General features: G+C 38.7%; 1 protein-coding gene across 1 annotated transcript in view; it reads right to left on the bottom strand.

Moving 5' to 3' along the window:
* Positions 1-7835: 7835 nt before the first annotated feature.
* LOC150095635 (dynein axonemal heavy chain 8-like) overlaps positions 7836-25430 on the bottom strand; it is a 2108518-nt gene continuing 2090923 nt past the window's right edge. The window contains exon 83 of the mRNA XM_090409931.1: positions 7836-8326. Coding sequence (XP_090266057.1) covers positions 8036-8326 — 291 coding nt within the window. The 3' untranslated portion in view covers positions 7836-8035. The remainder of the gene's footprint in view (positions 8327-25430) is intronic.

Here is a 25430-nt window from a genome sequence, read left to right as displayed (position 1 = left end):
TGCTCACATCCTCCTTATACAATTTCTAGCAATGGCCTCTTGTTCTACTCCCCTCTTCCATTCTACGAAAAATCTCTTCCATGTCTACCTGATTACAACCTCTGACTAGCTTATATGTCTCAATCATATCCCTCCCCTTCCTCCTATTCACGAGGCTCTGCAACTTACATTCTCTCAATCTGTCCTCGTACTCCACATTCCAAAGGCCACTGACTACCTTTGTAAATCTTCTCTGTACCCTTTCCAATATATCCTTGTCACCATGAAAACGTGGTAACCAAATCTGTGAACAATAATCCATATGAGGCCTGATCAAGGCCTTATACAAGGAAATCATAACTTCTCTATTTCTGCATGTCAGTGTTCTCCGAATCATTGCCATTATTCGATGTGACGTCTTCGCAACTTGTGAAATGTGGCCCCTGAATTTCAGGACCTTGTCTACCATCAGCCCTAGATCTCTCATCTCCTCTACTTCTGTTAAAGTCAGTGGTGGCTCATAAAGTTTTAAGTGGGGGTGCTGCCTATAAAAATAATTTAAAAAAAATTCTTTTCTTCCTAATCAGTAACGAATTTATTAATAAATAAATTTGTAGATTTCTTTTTTAATAAATTGGTTACTGATTAGGAAAAAAAGAATTTTTAAAAAATTATTTTGTATAGGCAGCACCCCCACTTAAAACTTCACGGGCCACCACTGGTTAAAGTTTCCCCAGCAAGCGTATACTTTGCATCCCATCGTTGCTTACCAAATCTCAAAACTTTACACTTGGCAACATTAAACTAATAGTTACACTTACCTGCCCATTCATGCAATCTATTCAAGTCCTCTTGTAAGGCATTAACATCGACCTGACTGTGCATTGCTCTCCCCAGTTTTGCATCATCCGCAAACAGCTGGATATCACTAGTTAAACCTGACCCAATATCATTAACATACAAATTAAGCAACAATGGTCCCAAACCTGACCCCTGCAGCACACCACTGGTGACCTTTCTCTTTCGAGATACTGCACCCAATATACAACTTTCTGATAACTATCTGACAGCCAGTCACTAATCCAACACAGAAGTCTGTTATCCAATCCCATCTATTTCAATTTATTTAAGAGCTTGTCATGTGGCAGTCTATCAAAAGCCTTTGCAAAATCCAAGTACACCACTGTATATGCATCTCCTCTGTCCAAGGTATTTGTCACCTTGTTATAGTGAATAAGTAAGTTAGTGAAACATGATCTCCCCTTAACAAACCCCATGCTGATAACTACAGAGAATACTGCTGTTATCAACCTAGCTCTGTATCCTACCTTTCACCAATTTCTCCAGGACCTTCACCACAATTCCAGACAGTGGCGCACTCAGGATTTAATCTTGGAGGGGTCGAGTACTCAAGATTTAATCTTGTGGGAGGGAGTTGAGTAGACGATTAGAGAATATACACTACGCATTGCATACAACCTATGACTGAGCATCTGCAGTGATCACCAATACATGATACATGATCACTTGTCTGGCTCGGGTAAACAAAGTATCGCCTGAGTACTACTTCATTTGCCTTGAGTTCACAACAGCCGTGATTCCCAAGAGCCAGAGGATATTCCCACCTTTGTGACTGCTAATTCATAAGTAGTATAGAAATAGAAGACACGACACAACATAATTTTGTGTCGTGTCTTCTATTTTTTGTAAAATTTTTTTAAAATTTTACAAAAAATAGAAGGCACCCCCCATTTTACAAAAAAATGAGGGGTGCCAGGGGCCCCTTGGCCCCCTCCATAGGTGCACCTATGATTCCAGATATAATTTGAAGCTACAGCGTTATCACTGCCTTTATGCAGTGGAACAATTTCACCCTCCTTCTACTTCCTTGGAACCTGTGCTGTTGCTAAACTCTTATTAAACAGGCATGCCAATGCTACTGCCAGTTCTCTGGAACATTCTCTTAAGATGCGTGGTGATATGGCCAGATCTTATCGCCTTATTAACATCAAGGTTATTTATTTCCTCAAATACCTCCTGCTCACTCACAATTAAGCCACCCTCTCCTACATCCACTACACTTAAGTTCCTCGTGATTCCACCCTGATCAGGATGAAACACACATAAATTGATTACTGAATACCTCAACAATGTCATCTGCAGCAGTTATCATTCTACCTTTTTATCCCTTAACTTCATCTTTCCATGATCATTCTTCCTTCTACTTGCCACATATTTAAAAAAACTCTCTAGTTTTTGTTAGCCTGATTTGCTAATTTCTGCTCATACTCTACTTCTGTTTTCTTTACTGAGTCACTCTCCTGGCTTGTTCTTTATATTCTTCATGTGACTGATTACCATTATTCATCTTGTACTTCCTCCAAAGTACTTTCTTTTTCCAGATTTCATGCTTAAGCTCCACATTCACCCATTTTACATCTACGTTATTCGGCCTTTTGGCCTTTGGGACACATTTGTACATTGATGCTGTTATGTATTTCTTTGTAAGTTCCCATGCAGCATTTATTTCCTTACTGCTCAACTCCTTGTTTCATGTTATAGCTCGAAGTTGTCTCCAAAGCTTGTCATAATTCCACATATATCCTTTCCTCCCAAAAGACTGCATATGACTAGCCACAACACAGGTGATTACTTCATGATCACTTTCACCAGCTGGAGGAAAATGTGAAACCACTCTAACAATTACATCCTCTGATGAAATGATCAGATCTAGAACTCTTGATCTTTGCATGCCTTCCTTTATGTGCTGCCTGAGATAGTTATCTCTCAAGAACTTGAGAAATTCACTTTCCTCATTCCCAAATGCTATCTCTTCAATCCAATCTATACCGCCATAATTAAAATCACCCATAATAATTACCCTTCCTTTGTTCACTAATCCAAGTTGTTTATACATTTCTTCATCACCACCTTCCACATTTCCAGGCCTATAGCAACATCTAACTAAATATGTCTTCCTCTCAACCTCCACGTTACACCACGCTTCCTCATAACCATTGCCACTATTTCCCCTTTCATGTCTACCTTATGTGGACTTAATTCCCCTGCTATCATTACCAGCACTACCTCCCCCTTCCTGCCCTTTCTATCCTCAAAAATACTGTATCCTTCCATTTCTATTCCCATTACGATATCATCTTTATTCAACCATGTTTCACTTATTCCAATGATTTTGGGGAGAATAAACTCAATCTTTGAAATCATTTCATCCCCTTTATTTCTGATACTCCTGGCATTTGTAAACAAACAGAACAGTTCGTTTTTAGGTCTACAGCCAGTCCTATCCAAGCCATATGTTGGTTGTGATTTCCCTACTACACCTGCCAAATCACCTTTATCACCACTTACCACATATACCTGCTCAGTCTCCACTTCTTCACTCACATTGCAATCTACTCCATCTTCATACACACATTCACTGCCACTTGAAACATTCACTCTCTCCCTCTATGTCATGTCTTCCTGTCCACCCGAGCTCCTCCCATTTCCCTGTTCCTCTTGTATTTCCACTCTCTCTTCCTCTCTCACACTACTACTGTTTCCACTGCCAAGAACCCTTGTCTTTTCAGTACCACTCTCCTGATTTTTCTTTTCATCTTTTTCTTCTGATTTCTGGCATGCATCACACACTGTACTTCCACACTATACTTTCATCCAGTGCACTCACTCCAAAGCCATTTAAATGCAACCCATCATTAATGTGAGAAAAGTTACCATAGTGATCATGGTAACTTTTCATATGATTTTTTTTGCATATGATTTGTTTTTTGGAAGACTTGGTGTACTTTCTTTACCTTATGGATAGTTATGCTACTGGAAGGACTCAAGCCCGTTGCATCGGGAAATATATTCGTTTTTCTGAGATTGACTGTTTTTTCTCCCCTTTTTTTTTCCTGCCAGGTTTTCTAGTTCTTCTAGCTGAGTAATTAGATCATTGATGTCGACGATGTTGTCATATGGCCTTCAGTGTAAGGAAGACCTGCATTTTCATCTAAGGAAGCTTGATCTCCTCATATCCATCTGCAGGTTTTCGCATAATTTCCTCAACAGTATTTGATTTTGATTTCTCAGTATTTGGAGAATTTTTTTTTTTGTACTGGTTTGCTGTTTTTTTGGTTGTTCTTGATTTTTCAGGCTTCTAGTTTTTAATTCTTTAGCGCTGATGATATTATTATTATTATGAAAGACCTCCAAGGTATCCAAAGCGTCATCAAGGGTGGGCACCTACTCCACCACTCTTTCCAACAGCTACAGCAAACAGCAACTATCATCATCTACTGTCCACCACCACCACTAGTATTTTCACAGACAATTACAAACATCCATACCCACGGCAGGATTCGAACCCAGTCTTTTGTCTGTAGAGCAGATATGCTGACCACTCAGCCAACCAGGCCAGCATATTGTTAGCTGGTTTCTCATTCTTGAGGATATGTGCTCATACTTTCCTCATGTCCTTTTTCATGGTAGTAGAAGTATTGAGCAGCCACAGAAATATAGAATGTGTATGTTACTCCGACAATTTCAATATTAATTATTTTTAGTTTGGAGTCAAAGCTGCCAAAGTGCATCAAAGCTTGCCTTCGAAAGCTCTTAATGTGGGCAAACCCTGAAAGTAGAGGGTTCATGTTTTGCTCGTTATGGAGCCGTACGATAGGTGACACGTTAATACAGCATGCATGTTAATCTATGACGCATTGTTAAAATATATTTGCATGGTACCTGCCACTCTAGAGATATGATTAATATTTTTGGTGGAACTTATTTCACTACGTCTACAAGATATTGTTCCAATGGCATATTTTCAATAACAAAAATGACCATTCCAGTCTGGAGAAATGGTTATTTGATTGTGCATTACCGGGATGTACAGCAGAAGTGCAGGTGGAAGAGATTTGCATTTGATTATTTATAACAACTATAATCGCACAGGAAGGAAAAACCACTGTCCTTTGTTCAAAGCTGTGCGTAGGATTCTGGCTGGTGTCCTTTCTGTGGTTATTGGAATCCTGTGCCCTTTGACAAACTCCTGCAGAGTCAGGGTGGCTTGTTGTGCAACTAGCATTGGTGCCTATTCTTGATATGCTGGCTGCTGAAATTTGGCTGGCCATAGCTTTAGGTAAAATCATAAAAATGTTTGCATGATTAATACCCGGAATTCTTAAAGCATATCGTTGTAGCGATGACAAAGGAAATTTAAAAAAAAAACAACTCAAAATAACTTTAGCTAACTTTGTTATATTATATATTATAATTATATAATATGTATTAAGGAGTTAGAGAATTGTTTAAGCTTATGTAGGTATATATATTGCAATTAATTGAAATGTAAACCATACAAAAACTAAGTTAAAGGAGGAGCGACCTTGGACACATTTGTTACCTTCAGCGACTATGGGGGAGAATAGCTAGATGAAGATAGAGAGAGAAAGAGATGAAATTTATTATAGACAAATAATTTACTCTAATAGGACGACAAAATGTCAACTTAGACTAGAGTGTGAGAAATGGAAGCAAATGGGGGTGATATATTGATGTGGAAGGTATACCATGTGCATAAGGATGATGTCCATTATGAAAATTATAAGAAGCAGACCAGAAGAGTTGAAATTGTTTTTCAGAAAGCTGAATCTAAGTATGAAAAGAAACTAGTGAGTGTGAGAAATGGAAGCAAATGGGGGTGATATATTGATGTGGAAGGTATACCATGTGCATAAGGATGATGTCTGTTATGAAAATTATAAGAAGCAGGCCAGAAGAGTTGCAATTGTTTTTCAGAAAGCTGAATCTAAGTATGAAAAGAAACTAGATCAGCAAGCTAAAGATAACCCCAAAGAATTCTCTTGATATGCTGTAAGTAAAAGAAAGAATGAATATGAAATATTAACTGTATTGAATACATACGGTGTGAGGGTGACAGATGTAGAAGAGGTTGTTCAACTAATGAGTACCCATTTTGCTAAAAGCTATCAACCTGGTGTATACCACTGAGTTCACTGGATGAAGAAACTCAGATGTATGAAGAGGAGATATTAGGGTGTTGCGCAAACTGAATAAGAAATCAATAATAGGGAGATGATGGGATATCAATGCAGGTGCTAAAAGAGTGATCTGCCGAACTGGCTATTCCTTTAACCAGGCTATATAATTTGAGTCTCAGAACTGGGACGATTTTGCAGGCGTAGAAAGAATGTATGGTAATCCCATTGCACAAAGGTGGTGCAAAGACCAACATATTCACCTAACAGTATCTGAGGAATGGTGGTGGTGAAGAATTTGGAAAATATGGCTATGGCTTGCATTCAGAAATGGGTTGACAAAGACCATCTACTTTGCAATGAACAGCATGGGTTTAATAAGGGAAGGTCAAGTTTTATCAACTTGCCCATTCTATAATGTTATCATTGAGGTAGACAAGGGGAATCAATACCCCTTGATTCTTTTGGATTTTGCTAAGGCTTTCCACAGAATACAGCATGGAAGACTGTAGCATAAATTGGAGAATCTATGTTAGTATTATGAAGTATTAGCGTGGATAAGAGGATGGCTGACTGACAGATATGAAAAAGTGGTATACAGGGATTATAAGTCTGCAAGAATTAAGGACTGGTGTGTGTGGTGTATCACATGGATCAATCCTTTGTCCACTGTTATTCAATCTGTACATTAATGACATGTGGAATGATTCGACAGGTAACATACAGCTATTTGCTAATGGTGTAAAGAGAGGTAGGGCAATCAGAAATGTGGCTGATATGCAGTACTTGCAGAATGATTTGAACAGGCTGGAATTGTGGGCATGGGAAAATGGATGTTAGTTTTGTGTCAGTAAGTGTAGTCATCCCAGATGAGTCTTTGACTTCATGAGTCTTGGGGTAATAATAATAATAATAAAGTGTAAAGGCATGAACTTTGGCATGATTAAATATCCAATGTTGTATTATATTGGTGGGATTATGCAAGAAGAAACTAATCAGGCTACAGATCTTGGAGTGTTAGTAGATAGGAAGTTGAAGTTCAGGGGCCAATGTAGCAAATACAACTCAAAAGATAAATTGCAGTGCTGAAACGAACATTCATATATAAAAATAAGGATGCCATTTTACTTCTGTACAAGGCCCGTGTGCACAGTAGTCCAAGTGAGGACTACTGTGCACAGGTCTGGTCTCCTACATATTGGAGAGTGTGATATGAGAAAAATGATATCAAAATTGTGGAATGCTGATTATGAAGACAGACTGAGAATTTGTAGACTGCATAATCCAGTATTCAGGAGAAAAAAAGGATGATATGATTATGACTTACAAACTTCTGAAAGGGGTCATACAATATTTAAGTTGATGTAATTTTTCATTTTATGGAGGGTGGGGGAAAGGACAAGAGGGTATCCTTGGAAGCTGAGAAAGAATACTGCTATGATTGGGATGAGATCTAGATTTTTCTCTTATAGTGGTGTGTGATTGGACTGGATTACCATTGGATGTTGTATGTGCAAGCAGCGTGAATGAATTCAAGACCAAGTATGATAGCTGGTGTGTGTAGTATTTGGTCTTCCTCCATGAGTCCTGACTCTCTGGAGGTCTCTCTTAATAATAATAATAATAACATGATTGTGATGTGAGCTGGGAGCATCCTAGTGATTTCAAAAGAGAAGATTTCAAAAGCTGGAAGATGGCATCCTTGACATATGCTTACAGATTTTTGAGCAAAAGTACAGTTTCTTTATATGGTGAGTGGTGGGAAAGTGGAATGGGCTACCTTTGGAGTGGTGCAACTATCACTAAAGTGAACTTCTTAAGTTCACTTTAGTGATCATAATAATAATAATAACTCAGTTTTCTTTATTTCAAATTCCTACTTATATTTAGGGAATTTAATTTTATTTGAGAGATTTGCATGACACATCTAATAAGTGGAAAATAATTTACCGTGCTATAAACAGCATTTTAAAAAGCAATTTTCAAATTTCATAGCTGATTTTTTTTTTTTTTTGAACAAGTTTGGTTATAATGCCATTGCTGATGGCTACAAATATTTATTTGATATCACACAACAGTGCAACTCCTCTTAAGATCCAATGATCTGGTCTATGATCTGGATCAGTTGGAAGCCACAGTGGAGTGATATAAGTCAAATCAGTTCGTCTGGGTTTTTTATATACTGGACACTGATAAAGTTTCGGATCTTTCTCAGGAGTGTTTACTGCAAATATATGAACTACAGGAAGAGCAGTGAAGAGTATTTTTGGTGAAGACTCAATCAGATGATTTTTTTTGCTATCCCAGGAAGCTCCATCAAGTGATAATCCATGCACATATACACCTTCCTGAAAGAGAAAGTAAAATATTCTAATAAGTAAAAGTTCTGATAATCAAACAAGTCCATATAATAATAATAATAATAATATTACATAAATGTTAAGTTCAGTAAAAACAAAAATGCAATTTTATTTTGGTATTTGGATGGAGTTTGATGTGGCTATTTGGTCTCTAAAGAGAGAAGTACACATCAGGAGAGGGACAAATGAGGAGTCATTACAAACTGAGTATGGTTTTTGCTTGGAGAATGTGAATTGTCAGAAATGTGTTTAAGAAGGGGCAATGATAGGTATTATGTGAGTTCAAAGACCTCCCAATTAACTGTAACTCATATAACGAATCATAGGACTTCATAGAGAGAGAGAATTGAATACAAAAATACTACTGCAAATAATATTAATAACAATAACACATTAAAGAAAGAAATAGCAACATTTAATATACATATGCTTCATAGACTTTCAGAAGGCTTTTAACCTGGTAAAACATAAAATATTCAATATATTAGATAAATTAGACATAGATGATCATGTACTTAAGATTATAAAAATGATTCACACCAAACAGAAAATGCAGCTGTTTAACAATGAGACTTCTGTAGTGAAAATAAAAAGAGGAGTTAGACAAGGTTGTATCCTTTCACCAAATCTATTTAATATCTATAGTGAGACAGTGATGAAAAAGATTGAAAAACAAAAAATAGGAATTAGTATGAATGGTATAAAATACAACAATCTTAGATATGCTGATAATACCATTCTAATAGCAGAAAACAGAAACAAATTAATCAAATTACTGCAGTGTTGGATTCTAATTATGTAGAAAATAGAATAAATGTTATTTGATTCAGAATCCAACATGATTTTCCATCACAAAGGCTACGTTTGTAAATATTATTTAATGTAAATAACGTAAATTATAATTTGATATCATATAACTACCTTAATTATATCAAATATTTAATTATTTAATCAAAGAAATGTGTTAATGGTAATAAGATTCTGTATTAAATATTATTAAGCTATTTTATTTATTGTTATGTCAATATTATAAAATCTTGTATTCGCAATATTAACTACGCATTTATTGAAAAACAAATATTCTAATTATTCCTATTTGTGTATAAAGCTTAACGGTATGTAATGACTCAATCTAGTAGTATAGCCTTATCTAACATTAGCGAGAATGTTTATGTTTGTCTGTTGTCATGGAGACGCGTGAAATAAACGAGCGCGAGTGGAACAGAGCGTGGGCTAAAGAGAGGATAATAAAAATATATAAAAAGAAAGGAGACGGGACGGAAACTTGGAAGTGAGAGGAAGCAGGGTGATAAAATAAAGAAGTAGAAGTAAATATAGGTTCTTAAGGGTAGGAGTTAAGTGGATAATTTTTATAAGTGAGCAAGAACGTAACGAATATTATAGTTAGCTGAATGTGAAATCAGCAGTAATAATAGAAGGGAAATTAAAGCTACAATCGGATAAAATAAAAAGCTGGACGTTCAAGGAAGAATTCTCAATAAACCCAGCTGATCTAGTATTGCAGCTTATTTCCGATTTGCCCTGAAGAGAACCTCACAGTGTTTTAATTAATTTATGAGTGATAATAAGGATAGTTGAAGTGCCCTGTAATTGATGTCAAGAATTCTGAAGCGTAATTGATAGTGCTTTAAGTATAACTGCGGATAAGTTTTGTAGATGTGTTTTTATTCTTTAAGTGTGATAAATAAATTCCAGAAGTTTGCTCACAACTTAATAGATGTTCTAGGAACCATTTCCGGTAAGGTCCATCATAGTGTATTATTAACTTTAACTGTGGAAACCCTTCGTGATTGAGAGTTGGAGATAAGAATTTTTTGAAAGATATTTTCAGCTATTAGATCCTGTAATATTTTGAACTTATAGCATGACTGAAAAATGTGTGAAAACTAATTAGATTGGATGTTCAGTTATATTCATTAAGTGTAAAAACTTTATAACCCAGAAGCTAAGAAGGTGTATGAGAAGACTTGGAAAATTGTGCTAATGTAATTGACTTGACTTAATGTTTGACTTATTTCTATTGTTTAAGTTTAGAAGTAAAATTTATGTAAGTGTTATATGACCTATATTAAATGCTTTATTTGTTAACCTAACTGTTGTATTTGCCTGAAATTCTTTTTACTGCACCGTTCACAAAAATTCGAATCTAGCAGGAATCCCAAAGAGAGAAAATAAATACTTCGGCCTGAATGAATGAGAAGACTGCTTACTAACTTTGAATTGATCCAACTATTTCATATAGACTTATCTAAGGATAGAGTGGCGCAGTATAATAGAAATTTCTCTACCCTTAGATTAGTGATCAATTTACAATTAGTTTTCTTTTATTTTATGAAAGTGACTTTTAACAAGATGGCGGATTCGAACATCAAGAGAACAACGTCATGACAGCAGCTACTAATTGAAGAAGGTAAAGAATTTGGATTAGATATAAATGCAAAAAAAAACCAAATTTATGAAAATCTCAAAAGAAAGCAGATCCGAGTCAGAAATATTCATAAACAATATAAAAATTGAACATACAACAGAATACAAATATTTAGGCACCTAAAAGAACAGCCACAGCTAAAGATGCATTCTGGAAAAATAAAGAACTGCAAGTATCGAGACAAAGAAAAGAATGATAAGAACATTAGTGTGGCCAATTTTCACATACGGAAGTGAAACCTGGATATTCAAGAAGAGAGAGTAAGGCAACAGATAATGGCTTTTGAAATGTGGTGCTATAGGAGAGCTCTAAAAATCCCATGGACAGAACATGGGACAAATACAGATGTCCTAAAGAGAATGAGAACACAGAGATCTTTGTTACAGGAAATGATCCACTGAAAGATGAGATTGGCAGGACATGTACTGAGAGGTTCAGCAGGACAAAGGATACTAACAGTTTTAGAAGGAAAAATTATTGGTAAAGGATCAAGAGGCAAAAAACCGAAGGGCATGGCTTGAAGATATAAGATCATGGATAGAATCACATGGCTATGCAGAAACAAAAAGGAAATACACCAACAGAGAGAACTGGAAGGACATGGTGCTGCTACATGAAGAAGAACACATTAAAAAATAATTATCAATTGGAGTGATGGGAAAAAAAAAAAACAAGTCAGTGCAGCCATGGAATTGGTGAGGCAGCAAAAGAGAACAGTGACACATACATGACTGACTGGTCTTCGTGTGGATCATGGACTGAATACTAATGCAATGAGTATCAGAATAAAGAGTAGCTCGGACTGAGATGATTGGTTCATTGGCCAAAGGATTATTGTCATGCATACAACCTGTATGAGATCTTATTAGATTTAATAGTAATATTCAGGCATTAATTAGAACAATTTGGCTTCATGCCTGGTAGATCAACAACAGATGCTATCTTTGGGTTACGACAGATGATGGAAAAATATCGAGAGAAACAAAGGGAGCTACATCTAGTATTTATTGATCTGAAGAAAGCATACGATAGAGTGCCAAGGCAAGAAGTCTGGAGGTGTCTGAGGGAGAAGAAGGTGCCGGAGAAATATGTCGGGTTGGTGCGGGAAATGTACAGAAATGTGAAGACAAGTGTTCGGACCTGTTTGGGACAGACAGAAAGTTTTCAAGTAACAGTTGGCTTGCATCAAGGGTCAGCATTAAGTCCGTTTCTGTTTAATATTGTGATGGAGGTGAGAGAAGATGCACCTTGGACAATGTTGTATGCAGATGACATCTTGCTGTGTGTAGATTCAAGAGAAGAAGCGGAAACTAAATTGGAAAGATGGAGAAAAGTACTGGAAGAGAGAGGTATGAGACTGAGCAGAAGTAAGACAGAGTATATGTGTTGCGCAGTGGGCGGTGGCCAGGAGACAGATCTGGAGCTGGAAGGGAATGTCATCAGGAAGGTGAGAGACTTTAGATACTTAGGTTCAACAGTGCAAGAAGATGGAGGAGCTGAGAAGGAAGTGGGATGCAGGATACAAGTGGGTTGGAGGAACTGGAAGGAGATGGCTGGAGTGTTATGCGATAAGAGGGTGCCGATCAATCTGAAAGGCAAAATTTATAGGACAGTAGTGAGGCCAGCTATGACATATGCTATAGAAACTGTGGCCCTGAGGAAAAATAACATCAGCAGGATGGAAGTAGCAGAGATGAGAATGCTTAGGTGGATGTGCGGTGTGACCAGAAAGGATCATCTGAGAAATGACTATGTCAGGGGAACAGTGAAAGTTACAAACTTAGGAGCGAAAATACAGGAGGCAAGGTTGAGATGGTTTGGTCATGTGATGAGGAGGGAGGATGAATATGTGGGAAGAAGGGTCATGCGGATGGATGTGCAAGGAAGGCGTAAGCGTGGGCGGCCAAAGAAGAGATGGAGGGAGCTAGTAGAAGAGGACTTGAAGATGAAGAACTTGGATGTGGTGACAGCCCAAGACAGGAAGGTGTGGAGGAGACTCATAACAAACAGTGACCCCACTTAAGTGGGAGAAGCTGTAGAAGAAGAAGATTCAGGCATTAATCATCATTTGGTCTAAGCACATGTATGAACTATGAGATTTGATGAAGGTTATCTATGAAATATGCCCCAAACATTAACCTTATTTATTTATTATTATTATTAAAAGAGACCTCCAGGGAGTCAGGGACTCAATGAGGGAGACCACATACTATATGCACCAGCTTTCATACTTGTTCTTGAATCATTCACGCTGCTTCACACACTACATCAAATGGCAATCCATTCCAATCATGCATCACTCTATGAAAGAAAAATCTAGATCTCATCCTCTCCTCTTAGCTGCATTCATTCTCAGCTTCCAGGGATGTCCTCTTGTCCTTTCCCCACTTGTCCAACCTCCATAAATTGAAAAATTACATTAATTGAAATCCTATATGATTGAGACTTACAAACTTTTGAAAGTGTTGCGTCCTTATGCTCTCCTTTCTGGTTTTCCTTTTGGCTTTTGGTTATTTTGTTTTTTTTATAATACCCTAATTTAGTTTCATATCTTATGAAGTTACATGTACCAGAAATCAGTTCTTGACAAATTATTTGAGGATCGACTGCGCCAGCCAGAAAAAAACAGTTTCTGATACTAAGATTTAAGCTACTAATTATCTCAACAATTTAACTGAGGTTAGAGATCACGTGGTATGCAGTCGTGGCTCCCTTTTTCCCGCTCTTTATACAATATCCCCTATTCATACAGGTCTGAACTTTTCTAAGCGGTAGTTCAGTCTCAGACACAAGAACTCACAAGTTTTAGTTTAAAAGAATACATTTATTTGAACAAAAGGTATTTACACTAAAATCATATCTCAATAATGTAAGGATAAACTCATGCATAGATTTTCATACTATTGTAATAAATCAATTAAATATCCTAAATGTTAAAATCTCTCTTAAATATCTCTTATCTAATCATCCTTATTCTTGTATCTCGCATTAGGATTAAGTGATGCTCTCATGGTTATGCAATTCTTGAATATTACAACCTTAGCTAAATGTACAAGATATATTCCTTGCCTTGCCTGAGAGTGTGGTGTCTGCAAGGAGTTTGAGTGTGTTTAAGACACGGTATGATGAGATGTGTGTGTGTGATAAAAGCACCTTCCAGACGAGACTTTGACTCCATGAGGTCTTAGGAAATAATAATAATAATAATAATAATAATAATATTCACTCAATTAACAGTCACTGTCTTAGTCAGAGGACTAAACTCTTTCCTATAAAACTTATATAAGTTATAGGCTCAATTTAAGGAACAGGGCCTTCACACACTATCACATATACTGAATCATTTAATAACTGTTCTGCTATAATGTTTCTCTTACACAAAAGATTAAACTACCATAGGAAGGTCTTATTACAGACGATTAGTCCAAACGGATCACTTAGATGGCTCGAGCAGGGCTATGCTCAAAGTTCTCTCTCTCCTTTTGTTTCCTCACTTTCTACATGACTTGTTATATATAAAATAAAAGTTCTGTACCTTACCGGCTATTTCCTTAGCGGAGTTGGTTCCTTAACTTCAGTCCCGGGTTTTCTTCAGACGTGGCAAGATTCTCTTGTCGCTCCGCTGTCTGTTACTTTCTTTTCTCTTTGAAGGATCCCCTTCGCCATCCTCACATTGGTAGCAAATTTACCAATGGCTCTGTCTGCTGGTCTGCCGATGTTCTGTCAGGCATCTTGTGCATATCGGATCCCACAGCAACGTGGAATGTTGCTGGATACCAGGGACAAGCTTCCTCAGCCTTCACGGCCTTTGAAGAGGAACACAGGAAAACACAGGAACACGAGAGAGCCTTTAAAGTGCGTGCGGCTCCTTATATTTCATCTACGAGCACCCTCTCTCACTACTTTCGTCACCTACTTAACTATCCCTGATTTGTCAGGTATTGATGATATCATATTCTTTTCTCCACGTCTCTCTTGATGGAACTGTTACGGTTGAGGTTACCAGATGGCTATACGGTTTTTCTGCTGTGTCACTGTGGACTCTTACGTAGTGATTTGACCTTCCATTGACTGGTTGACATATGATTCTGATTTCTTTAACATAATTTTCCCATACTGGGCATGATTTTAGAATACAATTTGGACTATTTTATAACAATCTTACTAATTAAATTGATATACCCCTCTTTGATTACAATTCATTAATTATTTCTTTACACCTTCTCTTCAATTTCTTCTCATGTTGGGTCCGAAATAAATGGCTGACTGATAGTGGGCCGGTTATTTCCGGCACAACAAAAGGGTCACACAGGATTTCAATTGATGGAATTTTTACAAGGTCTGCAAGTTCTCAATCTGTCTTCATAATGAATATTCCACAATCCTGATATCATTTTTAATGCATTCTCTCCATTGCACAAGGAGACCAGACCTATGCACAATAGTAAGATCTTATCAAGGCCTTGTAAAGAGGAAAAATTACATCCTTATCTTCACATGTGAAAGCTCATTTCAGAATTACAATTATTTTTTGAGTTGTATTTGCAATCATTGATACATGATAACTGAACTTCAACTTCCTATCTACTAATACTCCTAGATCCCTAGCTTATCTTACCCATATAATACGACATTAGATATCTAATCATGTCAAAGGCATGACTTTACACTTACTCACACAGAACTAATAACCGTTTTCTCATTTCCACAATTCAAGCCTATTCAAATCATTCTGCAAGTACTGCATATCAGCTTCATTCCTGATTACCCTACCTCTCTTTGACATCAGCAAATAGTGTGAAATCATTCATGTACAGATTGAATAACAGTGGACCAAGAACTGATCCTAGTGGTACACCACTGGTTATTTATTTATTTTTTATTAATCTTTGTACTGGTTATGGGCAGTACTACCCTTACATCACGTCCAAACATCTCATCCAGACTTGATATAGGCCTAAGCCTTTACAAGTGTTTTACCCTATGCCTGTTCTAGTTATCATTGTAGTTATTCTTTGGTGGCAATGTCATGCCACTAGTGTGCTCTGTAGGTAGGGCCCTCAAGGAAAGAACTTTTATATCCTTCTACGTAAGCTCAAGCTGTTTTAAGTCTTTATAACCATCTGCGCTCCATATGCCATGTAAAGAGAGGGTGGACCTCGGAGTTGCCCCATGCTCCTCCCGTATCTTACTAACTAGATCTTGGTTATTCTTATAATAGTTTACCTTATTATTATGGCTATAGGATAGTGGGTGCCCTTAAAGCGGTTGTTCAGAATGGAAACCATGATGTCATGCCTCTGCACGCGGACCCCATGGGTGTGGGAGCACCACTGGGCTATATGAGACAATGTCTCACTGTAGTGGCAGCCAGCCCTACAGTTTGAGTCATCACTACCCTATCGAGCTGTGCGGGCTCGAGTGGGTAGGGCACTGATCCTTGTCCTGATAAGGTCCATATACTCGAACCCAGGGAGGAGTCTGGTGCGATCCCTTACCCAATCATGCTGGGGAGGCACCAGATATGACTTTTTAAAGGAGCACCATCTACAGAAGAGTGCAGCAGAGATACCCATCTCTTGTGTTCTGCAGGTGCTAACTCAATTAAGGTACCTTGATAATGGGACAACCTTTAGCCCACCTAAAGTCTTCTTGTATTAATGGGCTATAGAAAGCCTCTCTGCAGACAGGGGAAGAAGATAGTTATAATTTCGCGATTCTGGACAGCCGCAAGCGCAGGATCACTCATCTGCAGTAGGGGTGTCAGGCGGCAGTTGGAGCCATGATCTCACAGCTGAACGGATAGCCCTATCCATTCGGGACAGTACCGAGATATATGTCCTACCAAGCACCAACTTGTGGTAAAAGCAAGGTAGGAGATAGTGGGAAAGGAGAAGCAGTCTTTTCTGGGGGCTTGAGAGGAGCTTTCGCAAAGAAGCAATCCAACCTTATGGACAGAAGGGACAGAAAACCTTCCCTTTGGGTTGAACATGATAACGAGGTATCTCCACTCTTACAGGATGGTCAAAGCATGCAACGACCTTCCGTGCAGGGAAAACTCTAAAGTCCCAACCTTAAGCTTGACAAGACAAGAGCTGGACTTCTCTACATTAATAGAAAGGCCTTAAATAGAGAAAAAGTCAACTGCCCAGTCAAGGAGTTCCTGCAAGCCTACCTCAGTAGAGGCTACAAGAATAAGATCATCCGCAAAGGCCATAGCATTAAAGTAAGAAGCACCTAGAGAGTAGTGTATATGGCCAGGAAGAGAGTGAAGAAATTCATCTATGATGCAGTTAAAGAAAAGGGGAGATAGAGGATCACCCTGGCGAACACCCTGCACTACAGGAATAGAAGTCGCATGGGATCCTGTAGTGTTAGTGATGGAGCTCCCCAAGTATAGCTCCATAACATAGGAGAGAAAGGGTTCTGGACATCCAGCAATAGACAGTGCTCGAAGGAGAGCAGGAAGGGAGATTCTATCAAAGGCCTTTTGGAGGTCTAACGATGCCATATATGGAGGTTTAAGGCGGCGGTGGGAATCAGAGAGAAGAGAAGAAAGAAGATATATATTCTCGGCACAGCCATCTGAAGGGACAAAAGCTCTCTGTCTATAATCATGCTGTATATGTGGCTGAAGTTGTTTAACTAAGATTTTATGATAGAGTCTAAGTATTACAGGGGAGATGGTAATAGGTCTAAAGTCTGATGTACAGCTTGAAGTTTCTTTCTTCGGAATGAAGATAGTTCTTGAAGCGTGTAGGTATTGTGGTATTACTTTACTGGAAAGGAGAATGTCCAATAAGTCTTGAAGAATCTTCAGCGGCACCTTCCGAAGCCTAGACACAGTAAAGCCATCAGGTCCAGAGGCGGAAAAATTGGATAGAAGAGCTGCTTTGATCTCCTTAAATCTTGCAGACTCACATCCCCTATATACTACTTTTTGATATTTGTCAGTCAGCCATCCTCTTATCCATGCTAATACTTTATAATCCAAACCCATATGCTCCAATTTATGCAGCGGTCTTCCATACTGTTGCATAAATGTGTTCTGTGGAAAGCCTTAGCAAAATTCAAAAGTATAATGGTGTATTCATTCCTTTTGTCTATCTCAATTGTAAGATTATTATTATATGAGCACACTGCTAAAACATAACCTTCCCTTAGTAAACCCATGAGGTTCTTTGCAAAGTGGAGATTCTCTGTCAACTCATTTCTGAATGTGAGCCATAATCAACTTTTCTAAAATCTTCGCCACCACTCCTGAGATACTGATTGGTCGATAATTGGATACATCGGTCTTTGAACCACACTTGTGCAATGGGATTACAATACATTCTTTCCATTCCTGTGGAATTTTCCCTATTCTGAGATTCAAATTATATAGTCTGGTCAAGGGAATAGCCAGTTCAGCTGAACATTCTTTTAGTACCTATGCTGATATTCTATTATCTTCTATTGCTGAACTGTTATTCAGTTTGTGCAACAGCCCTAATACCTCCTCTTCATACATCTGAGTTTCTTCATTCAATGAAGATGTAGCAGTGAACTCAATGTGGAATACAACAAATTGATAGCTTTTAGCAAAATGGGCACTCGTTAATTGAACAGCCTCTTCTGCATCTGTCATCCTCACACCATCTGCACTCAGTAGAGTTATCCTTTCATATTCATTCTTTCTTTTATTTGTAGCATATCAATAGAATTCTTTGGGAGTTGTCTTTAGCTTGCAGAACCAGTTTCTTTTTTATACTCAGGAATAGCTTTCTGTAAACAGCTATGACTTTTCTGGCCTGTTACTTATAATTTTTCATCACCATTCATTAAAGTCATTTTTTCTTTTAGTTGCTGCATAACAAAGAAACTCTTTTGGATTTATTTTGGCCCGCTTAGTTAATTTTCTCTCATAATCAGATTTGGCCTTTGTTACCTACCTTAGTCATCCTACTTGCTTGCAGTTTGTACTGCTCACGAGAATGCTGATCACCTTTTTCTTTATATTTTGTTCAGAATGTTTCCATTTTTTTTTGCAGTTTTTGCTTTAAATCCCTACTCATCCAATTATTATTATTATTATTATTATTATTATTATTCAGGCCAGCATGGAGTCAAAAGACTCGTCGAGGGAAGTCCTTCCTGAGAACATAAAGTCTGTCAAGACTCATCAAGGGGAGGTCCCCCTTAAGAAACACAAAGTCTATCACACCACTCTTTAAACTCATTGACCGTTCTCGCTCCCACCACTCCATCAGGCAATGCATTCCACGGTTCAACCACCCTCCACGCAAAAACCACTCCTTACCCTCTTGCTCACAGTTTCCTTTCGTAACTTCCAGGGATGGCCTCTTGTCTTCACTCCTTCCCGCTGTTCAACCAAGCAAAAGAACTCCCCAGTGTCAACCCTGTAACCACCTCTCAACAGTTTAAAAGTCTCAATCATATCACCTCTCCTTCTTCTATCCACCAAACTCTGCAGTCCACATTCCCTCAGCTGATCCTCATAACTATGCTTGTACAGTCCTGAAACCATCTTTGTTATCTGTCTTTGTATCCTTTCCACAGTTAATTTATCCCCTTCAAATCCTGGGGACCAAATCTGAGAACAATAGTCCAAGTGTGGTCTGATCAGAGACTTATACAATGGAATGATAACCCTCTTATCTCTGCAGGTCATTGTCCTTCTCATAATTGCAGCAATCCTCTGTGTTACCCTCACCACCTTTGCAATATGTCCCCTAAACTTCAGGTTTCTATCAATCATCAAACCCAGATCTCTTGTCTCCCCTACTTCCTCCAGTATAACTCCTCCCATAGAGTATGCAGCATCCCATCGATGTTTCCCAAACCTCAAGACCTTACATTTTGCTGCATTAAACTGACCCCCATTCATTTGCCCATCTATCTAGCTTATTTAAATCCTCTTGCAGGGCTACCACATCTGCACTATTACTAATAATCCTTCCCAGCTTCGCATCATCCGCAAACAACTGAATATCCCCTTGCAATCCATTGGCAATGTCATTGATATAACGGCTAAACAATATAGCTCCTAGTACCTGTGGAACCCCACTTGTAACCCTCTGCCTCCTTGAAACTGCTCAACCATACACAACTCTCTGATACCTATCAGACAGCCAATCCTGAATCCAGTTGACCAATCTGACATCGAGACCCATGTACTTCAACTTAAATATCAGCTTATCATGTGGCACCCTGTCAAATGCCTTCACTAAGTCTAAGAAAATTGCAGTTTATGCCTTTCCCTCATCTAATGTTCTTGTAACTTTATTATAAAAGGCTAGCATATTGCTAAAACAAGAGCGCCCTTTCACAAATCCATGTTGACTCTCACAGATAACATTACCCTCATCTGCCCAATGCTGTATACGGTCCCTCACTACTTTCTCCAAGATCTTAACAACTACTGATGACACAAAGACTGGCCTATAATTAGACACTTCCATTCTGTTACCACCCTTATGCAATGGCACTATCTTACCTTCCTTCCATTCCCTGCGCACCTTTGCCAAAGTCAGACTTTCATTGAGAAGCCAGGTTAAAGGCACTGTCAGTTCCCTAGCACATTCTCTCAAAACTCGTGGTGAAATACCATCCAGTCCCAAAGCTTTACTCAGGATGTCAGTACACACTCTCCTCCTGTACCTCTAAACCTGGAACCAGTCCTATCCCTCTAACATTAAAACTGACTCCTCTAGGATGAAATACTCCAATAAAGTGTTCATTTAACAATTCTATGTCCTCTGCATCAGTCACTCTATTCCCATTTTTATCCCACAATATCATTCTTCCACAGTCATTTCTCCTCCTACTGGCCACATAGCTAAAACATTCCCTAGGATTTTCTTTGGATCTTAGGGCCAATCTCCTCTCATATTCCAGTTTCACTTTCCTTACCACACTAGTCACTCTTCTGGCCTGTGTCTTATATTCTTCATGCATCTTCTCTTCACCTGTCTCCTTATATCTCTTCGATAGCCTCTTTTTCGCATGCAATTCCTGTTTAATATTGTTTGTCATCCACTTTACTCCAAACTGTGTCCTCTTCTTCACTCGTGGTATATAACTTACCATTGCTGCTAACAAATATTCTTTCACAATTTCCCACGCACTAACGATATCCCGGCCTTCCAATTTCTCCCTCCATGAAACTTCCCGAAGTTGACGTCTAAGACTATTATAATCACCTGCATTATAATTCCACATAAGTTCCCGTCTCTTTGATACTCCTGCATGTCTATTCATTTTCCAAGTCAAAACTATATGGTCACTCTCTCCAACTGGTGGGAGAGATGTCAACTCAGTTATTATCAACTCTTCTGATGCTATAACCAAATCCAAAACTCTCGAACCTCTTGTTCTCTCTGTTACATGTTGTCTAAGACATTAGTGCCTCAAGAATTCTAGAAATTCCATTCCCCTATTGCTACATGCATCTTCCTCTCTCCAATTTATACTACTATAGTTAAAATCTCCCATAACAATCATTCTTCTTGCACTTGCCAAACTTAGCTGTCTAAACATCTCCTGGTCCCCATCCTCCGTGCTCCTGGGTCTGTAGCAACACCCCACTAAATATCCTGTCTTGCCTACCTCTACCTCACACCATACGCTCTCAAAATCAGTTGTCTCACTTCTTTCCAAAGCCTTCACTCTTAGAGGACATAGGTCATCACTTATCATAAGCAGTACCCCACCACTACGCTTTCCCCTCCTATCCTGACGAAAAATGCTATACCCAGCGACTTCTATTCCTGTTATATCCCCTTCTGTCAACCACGTCTCAGTGATCGCAATAATTTTTGGCCAGGCTGATGCTATCTGCGCCACCAATTCCTCTCCCTTATTCCGGATACTCCTGGCATTAGTATAAAGCATATAAATGCCACTGTTTCTATACCCAGCATTATCCCTTCTAGACTCCACTGGGCTCAGTGTTACCTGACATAGTCTCCCTTCTCCCAAGTATCCATTCCCACAAGAAGCCACCCCTGCTATCATCCTCCCTGGGACACACTGACTCGTTCAGAACAGCAATCTCTCCAGATGCCTACATCCTTCCTCATTCAAATGTAAATGGTCTCTCGCATATAATAAATTTAGTTTAATCCTTTATCCAAGTGTGAGCAAACAAAGTTTGCGCCTGAAAGTATCTTCAGGACTGGGGTAAGGTGGTACAACACCAGTAAACTCCTTGCAAAGGTGGAGCAAGCTACCGACACTCCTATCTCAGTATCTCCCATAATGCAAAACACATCTCCTTGCGGATATGTCTAATGTTATGCATTAAGGGAAGGGCCACAACGCAGACTAGTTTCGACCTTTATTGAGGTCTCTTCAGTGGGAGCCAGGCTCAAGTGGAGATACCAGGCAGAAGCATTAGCAGGTCATCTGTACCTATAGGAGTTGCCAAATGGTGTGCCACCCTTTTTTAATAAATTACTCTGGATTTAGAGAAAGATGTTTAAAGTTTATTTTTCACTTGGTTAGAGTATAATAAATTTAGTTTAATCCTTTATCCAAGTGTGAGCAAACAAAGTTTGTGCCTGAAAGTATCTTCAGGACTGGGGTAAGTGGTACAACACTAGGGCACTCCTTGCAAAGGTGGAGCAAGCTACCAACACTCCTATCTCAGTATCTCCCATAATGCAAAACACATCTCCTTGCGGATATGTCTAATGTTATGCATTAAGGGAAGGGCCACTACCCAGACTAATTTCGACCTTTATTGAGGTCTCTTCAGTGGGAGCCAGGCCCAGTGGTGGAGATACCAGGCAGAAGCATTAGCAGGGTCATCTCTACCTATAGGAGTTGCCAAACGGTGTGACACCTTTTTATTAAATTGGCAACTCCTATAGGTAGAGATGAGGGCAGTTCCACTGGAACAAAGATTGTGGGCTCTCTTGGTAAGAGTTTTAATAATGCCATATTGTTGAGAGGAGTGGTGGTGGGAGAGTTTGTGAATGTATCTGCCTGTGTGTGTGTGGGTTTTCTGTATACAGTGAAGGAAAGTGTATCATTAGGCAGGCGTGTAACCAAGGTGTCTAGGAAAGGTAAACAGTTGTTCTTTTCCTTTTCCATAGTAAACTGGATTCTTGGATGTAGGCTATTGAGATGACTGAGGAAGGAGTCTAACATGTCTGGACCATGAGGCCAAATAGAGAACACATCTACATATCTTAGTAGATAGAAGGTTTGAGTGGGGCTGAGTCTATGGCTCGTTTTTTGAAATCTTCCATATAGAAATTGGCAAGGGGGGGGAACCCATGGCGGGTCCCTCTATCTGCTAAGAGATTTTATTCTTCCAAGAAAAATATCCAGAGTTAATGGCAAAGGAAAAGAGATCTAAGATGTCCGACGGAAAAACGTTTTCTAAGAGAGATAAGGTGTCAGTTAAGGGAATATTTATAAACAAAGAGGAGATATCAAAGCTTACCAATATGTCTGCATTATTCAAGGTTAAATTTTCTATGAGCCCTCACTACTGAGCTTAACCACATAAACAGCACTTTCCTCTCCAATGGTTACAGAGATCACAGTATCAAAAAAATAAACAGTTCCTCCTGCATTCCCCGTCCTTCTCGTCAACAAGATTTTAAAAATGCCATCACCATACACTACATCCGTGGCACATCCGAAAAAATTGCCAAGATTCTAAAAAAGTACAACCTACACACAGCATATAAGCCCCACTGCAAACTTGCTACCCTTATCCGTTCTACGAAAGATCAACTCCCTTCTCTCTCTCTCTGCCTGAAGTTTACAAAGTACCCTGTTCCTGTAAGCTTGCGTACTTTGGACAGACAGGCAGATCAGCATCCATCCGCCTAGAGGAACACAAGTCGTACATCGTTAAACACAACTATGGCCATTCAGGCTTGGCTGACCATGTTTTGGACACCACCCACAGAGTATCATGGAAGAAAACCACCATGCTCCACCACAGCAAATTCAAGAAAGAAAGACTATTCTTAGAAGCAGCAGCAGCTCTCAGAAATCAACCAAATCTTAATAAATACGGTTGCATTAAGCTTCCGAAGATTTGGGAAACACTCATCACCAGAGGTCCCACCTTACATTCCAGGTCACCTACAACCACCCTTAGAGAACGGTCCACCTAGATAGGACTTTAGTGTCACCCACGTGGTTGGGCTTAGTATTGTATGATATTTGTGTTCATGTTACATTAGTTGTTTTTGTAATCCCTGTAGATGTCCTAGTGACTAGGACGAAATATAGGAAGTATTAAATTCTGTTTTAATCCTTTCTGAGTGTTGAAAAAAATCCATTAAGCCTCCAACATGATTTTATTAGAGAATTTGAGTGTGTTTAAAGATTTTATTCTTCCAAGAAAAATATTAAGATTTATTTAGATCTGTAACCATTGGAAATTTGGAAGGCAATAATGGGATGCAAAGCATATGCTTTGCAGGGAAATTTTAAAGGAAGTTGAGTAGATCAGACACCCCTTGGAATGGAACAAGGATTTGAAGTTCAGAGGTCACATTGCACAAATTGTGAAGACATCACATCAGATTATGGCAAAGTAGAAATAAAGAGATTCTGGTTCAATTGTATAAGATCTTGTTCAAGACTCTTATGGATTATTGTGCACAGATTTGGTACCCTGGTTTTCATGTTGATGAGGAAGAAATTTTTCTGTAGAATAGGGAAACAGGATAGAACAAGGGGACATATCTGGAAGTTGTATAAGAAGGATGTGAGCAAGGCCATAAGGAGTAGATTCTTTGCATGGAGAGTGGTAGGTCAGTGGAATGCTTTGCCTGATATTGAGGTGAATGCAGATACATTGAATGAGTTTAAAGCATGGTTTGATGGGCTTTATGTGTAACACTGAGTGTTACACATAAAGCCCATGTGAATCTTTTCACTCATGCAGGTCTGGTGTTAGTAATAATAATAATAAGACTGTATGTACATCTCCCTTTTGCAATACATTCATCACCTCACCTTTAATAGTACATAAGCAAGTTGGTAAAACACGACATTCTTTTAACAAACTCCTGCTGACAAGCACAAAGAATACTGTTATTATTACCACAAATAAACCCCATGGAGTCAAAGACTCATCTAGGAGGTCCTTTTATCATATACACACACACACAGCTCATCATACCATGCTTTAAACACACTCAAATTCTCTGCAGACACCACACTCTCAGGCAAGGCATTCCAATCATTCACATCTCCGCATGCAAAAAACCTGTTTCACACTCCTCTGCTCACACCCTCTTTATTCAGTTTCCAAGGATGACCTCTGGTTCTCCCATTGTTTTCTGCAGAATCTCTCCAACATTGATCGTATAACAACCCCTTACTAACTTGTAGGTCTCTATCATATCTCCATGGAGTCCAGAGACTCACTGTGGAAGACCCATACTAATGTTTATATACACAAAATCATAATTTTTCTTATAAATTGCATCTTCTCAATGTTTCCTTGTATTTGACATTCTAGAGGTCTTAGTCACCTCTGGACCAACATCTCTTCATCAATTTGAAAATCATGTGACCAAATCTAGGCACAGTAGTCCATGTGTGTGGCCTAATCAAAGCCTTATATGATGAAACAGGAATCTCCCTACTTCTACAAGCAAGTAAGTGTCG

Source organism: Typopeltis vanoorti, chromosome 20 (genome assembly GCF_054136105.1).
Source record: "Typopeltis vanoorti isolate ZY-2024b chromosome 20, IOZ_Tvanoo_1.0, whole genome shotgun sequence".
Taxonomy (NCBI): Eukaryota; Metazoa; Arthropoda; class Arachnida; order Uropygi; family Thelyphonidae; genus Typopeltis; species Typopeltis vanoorti.
The sequence above is the reverse complement of the archived record's forward strand: the minus strand, read 5'-3'. Positions and strand labels throughout refer to the sequence as shown.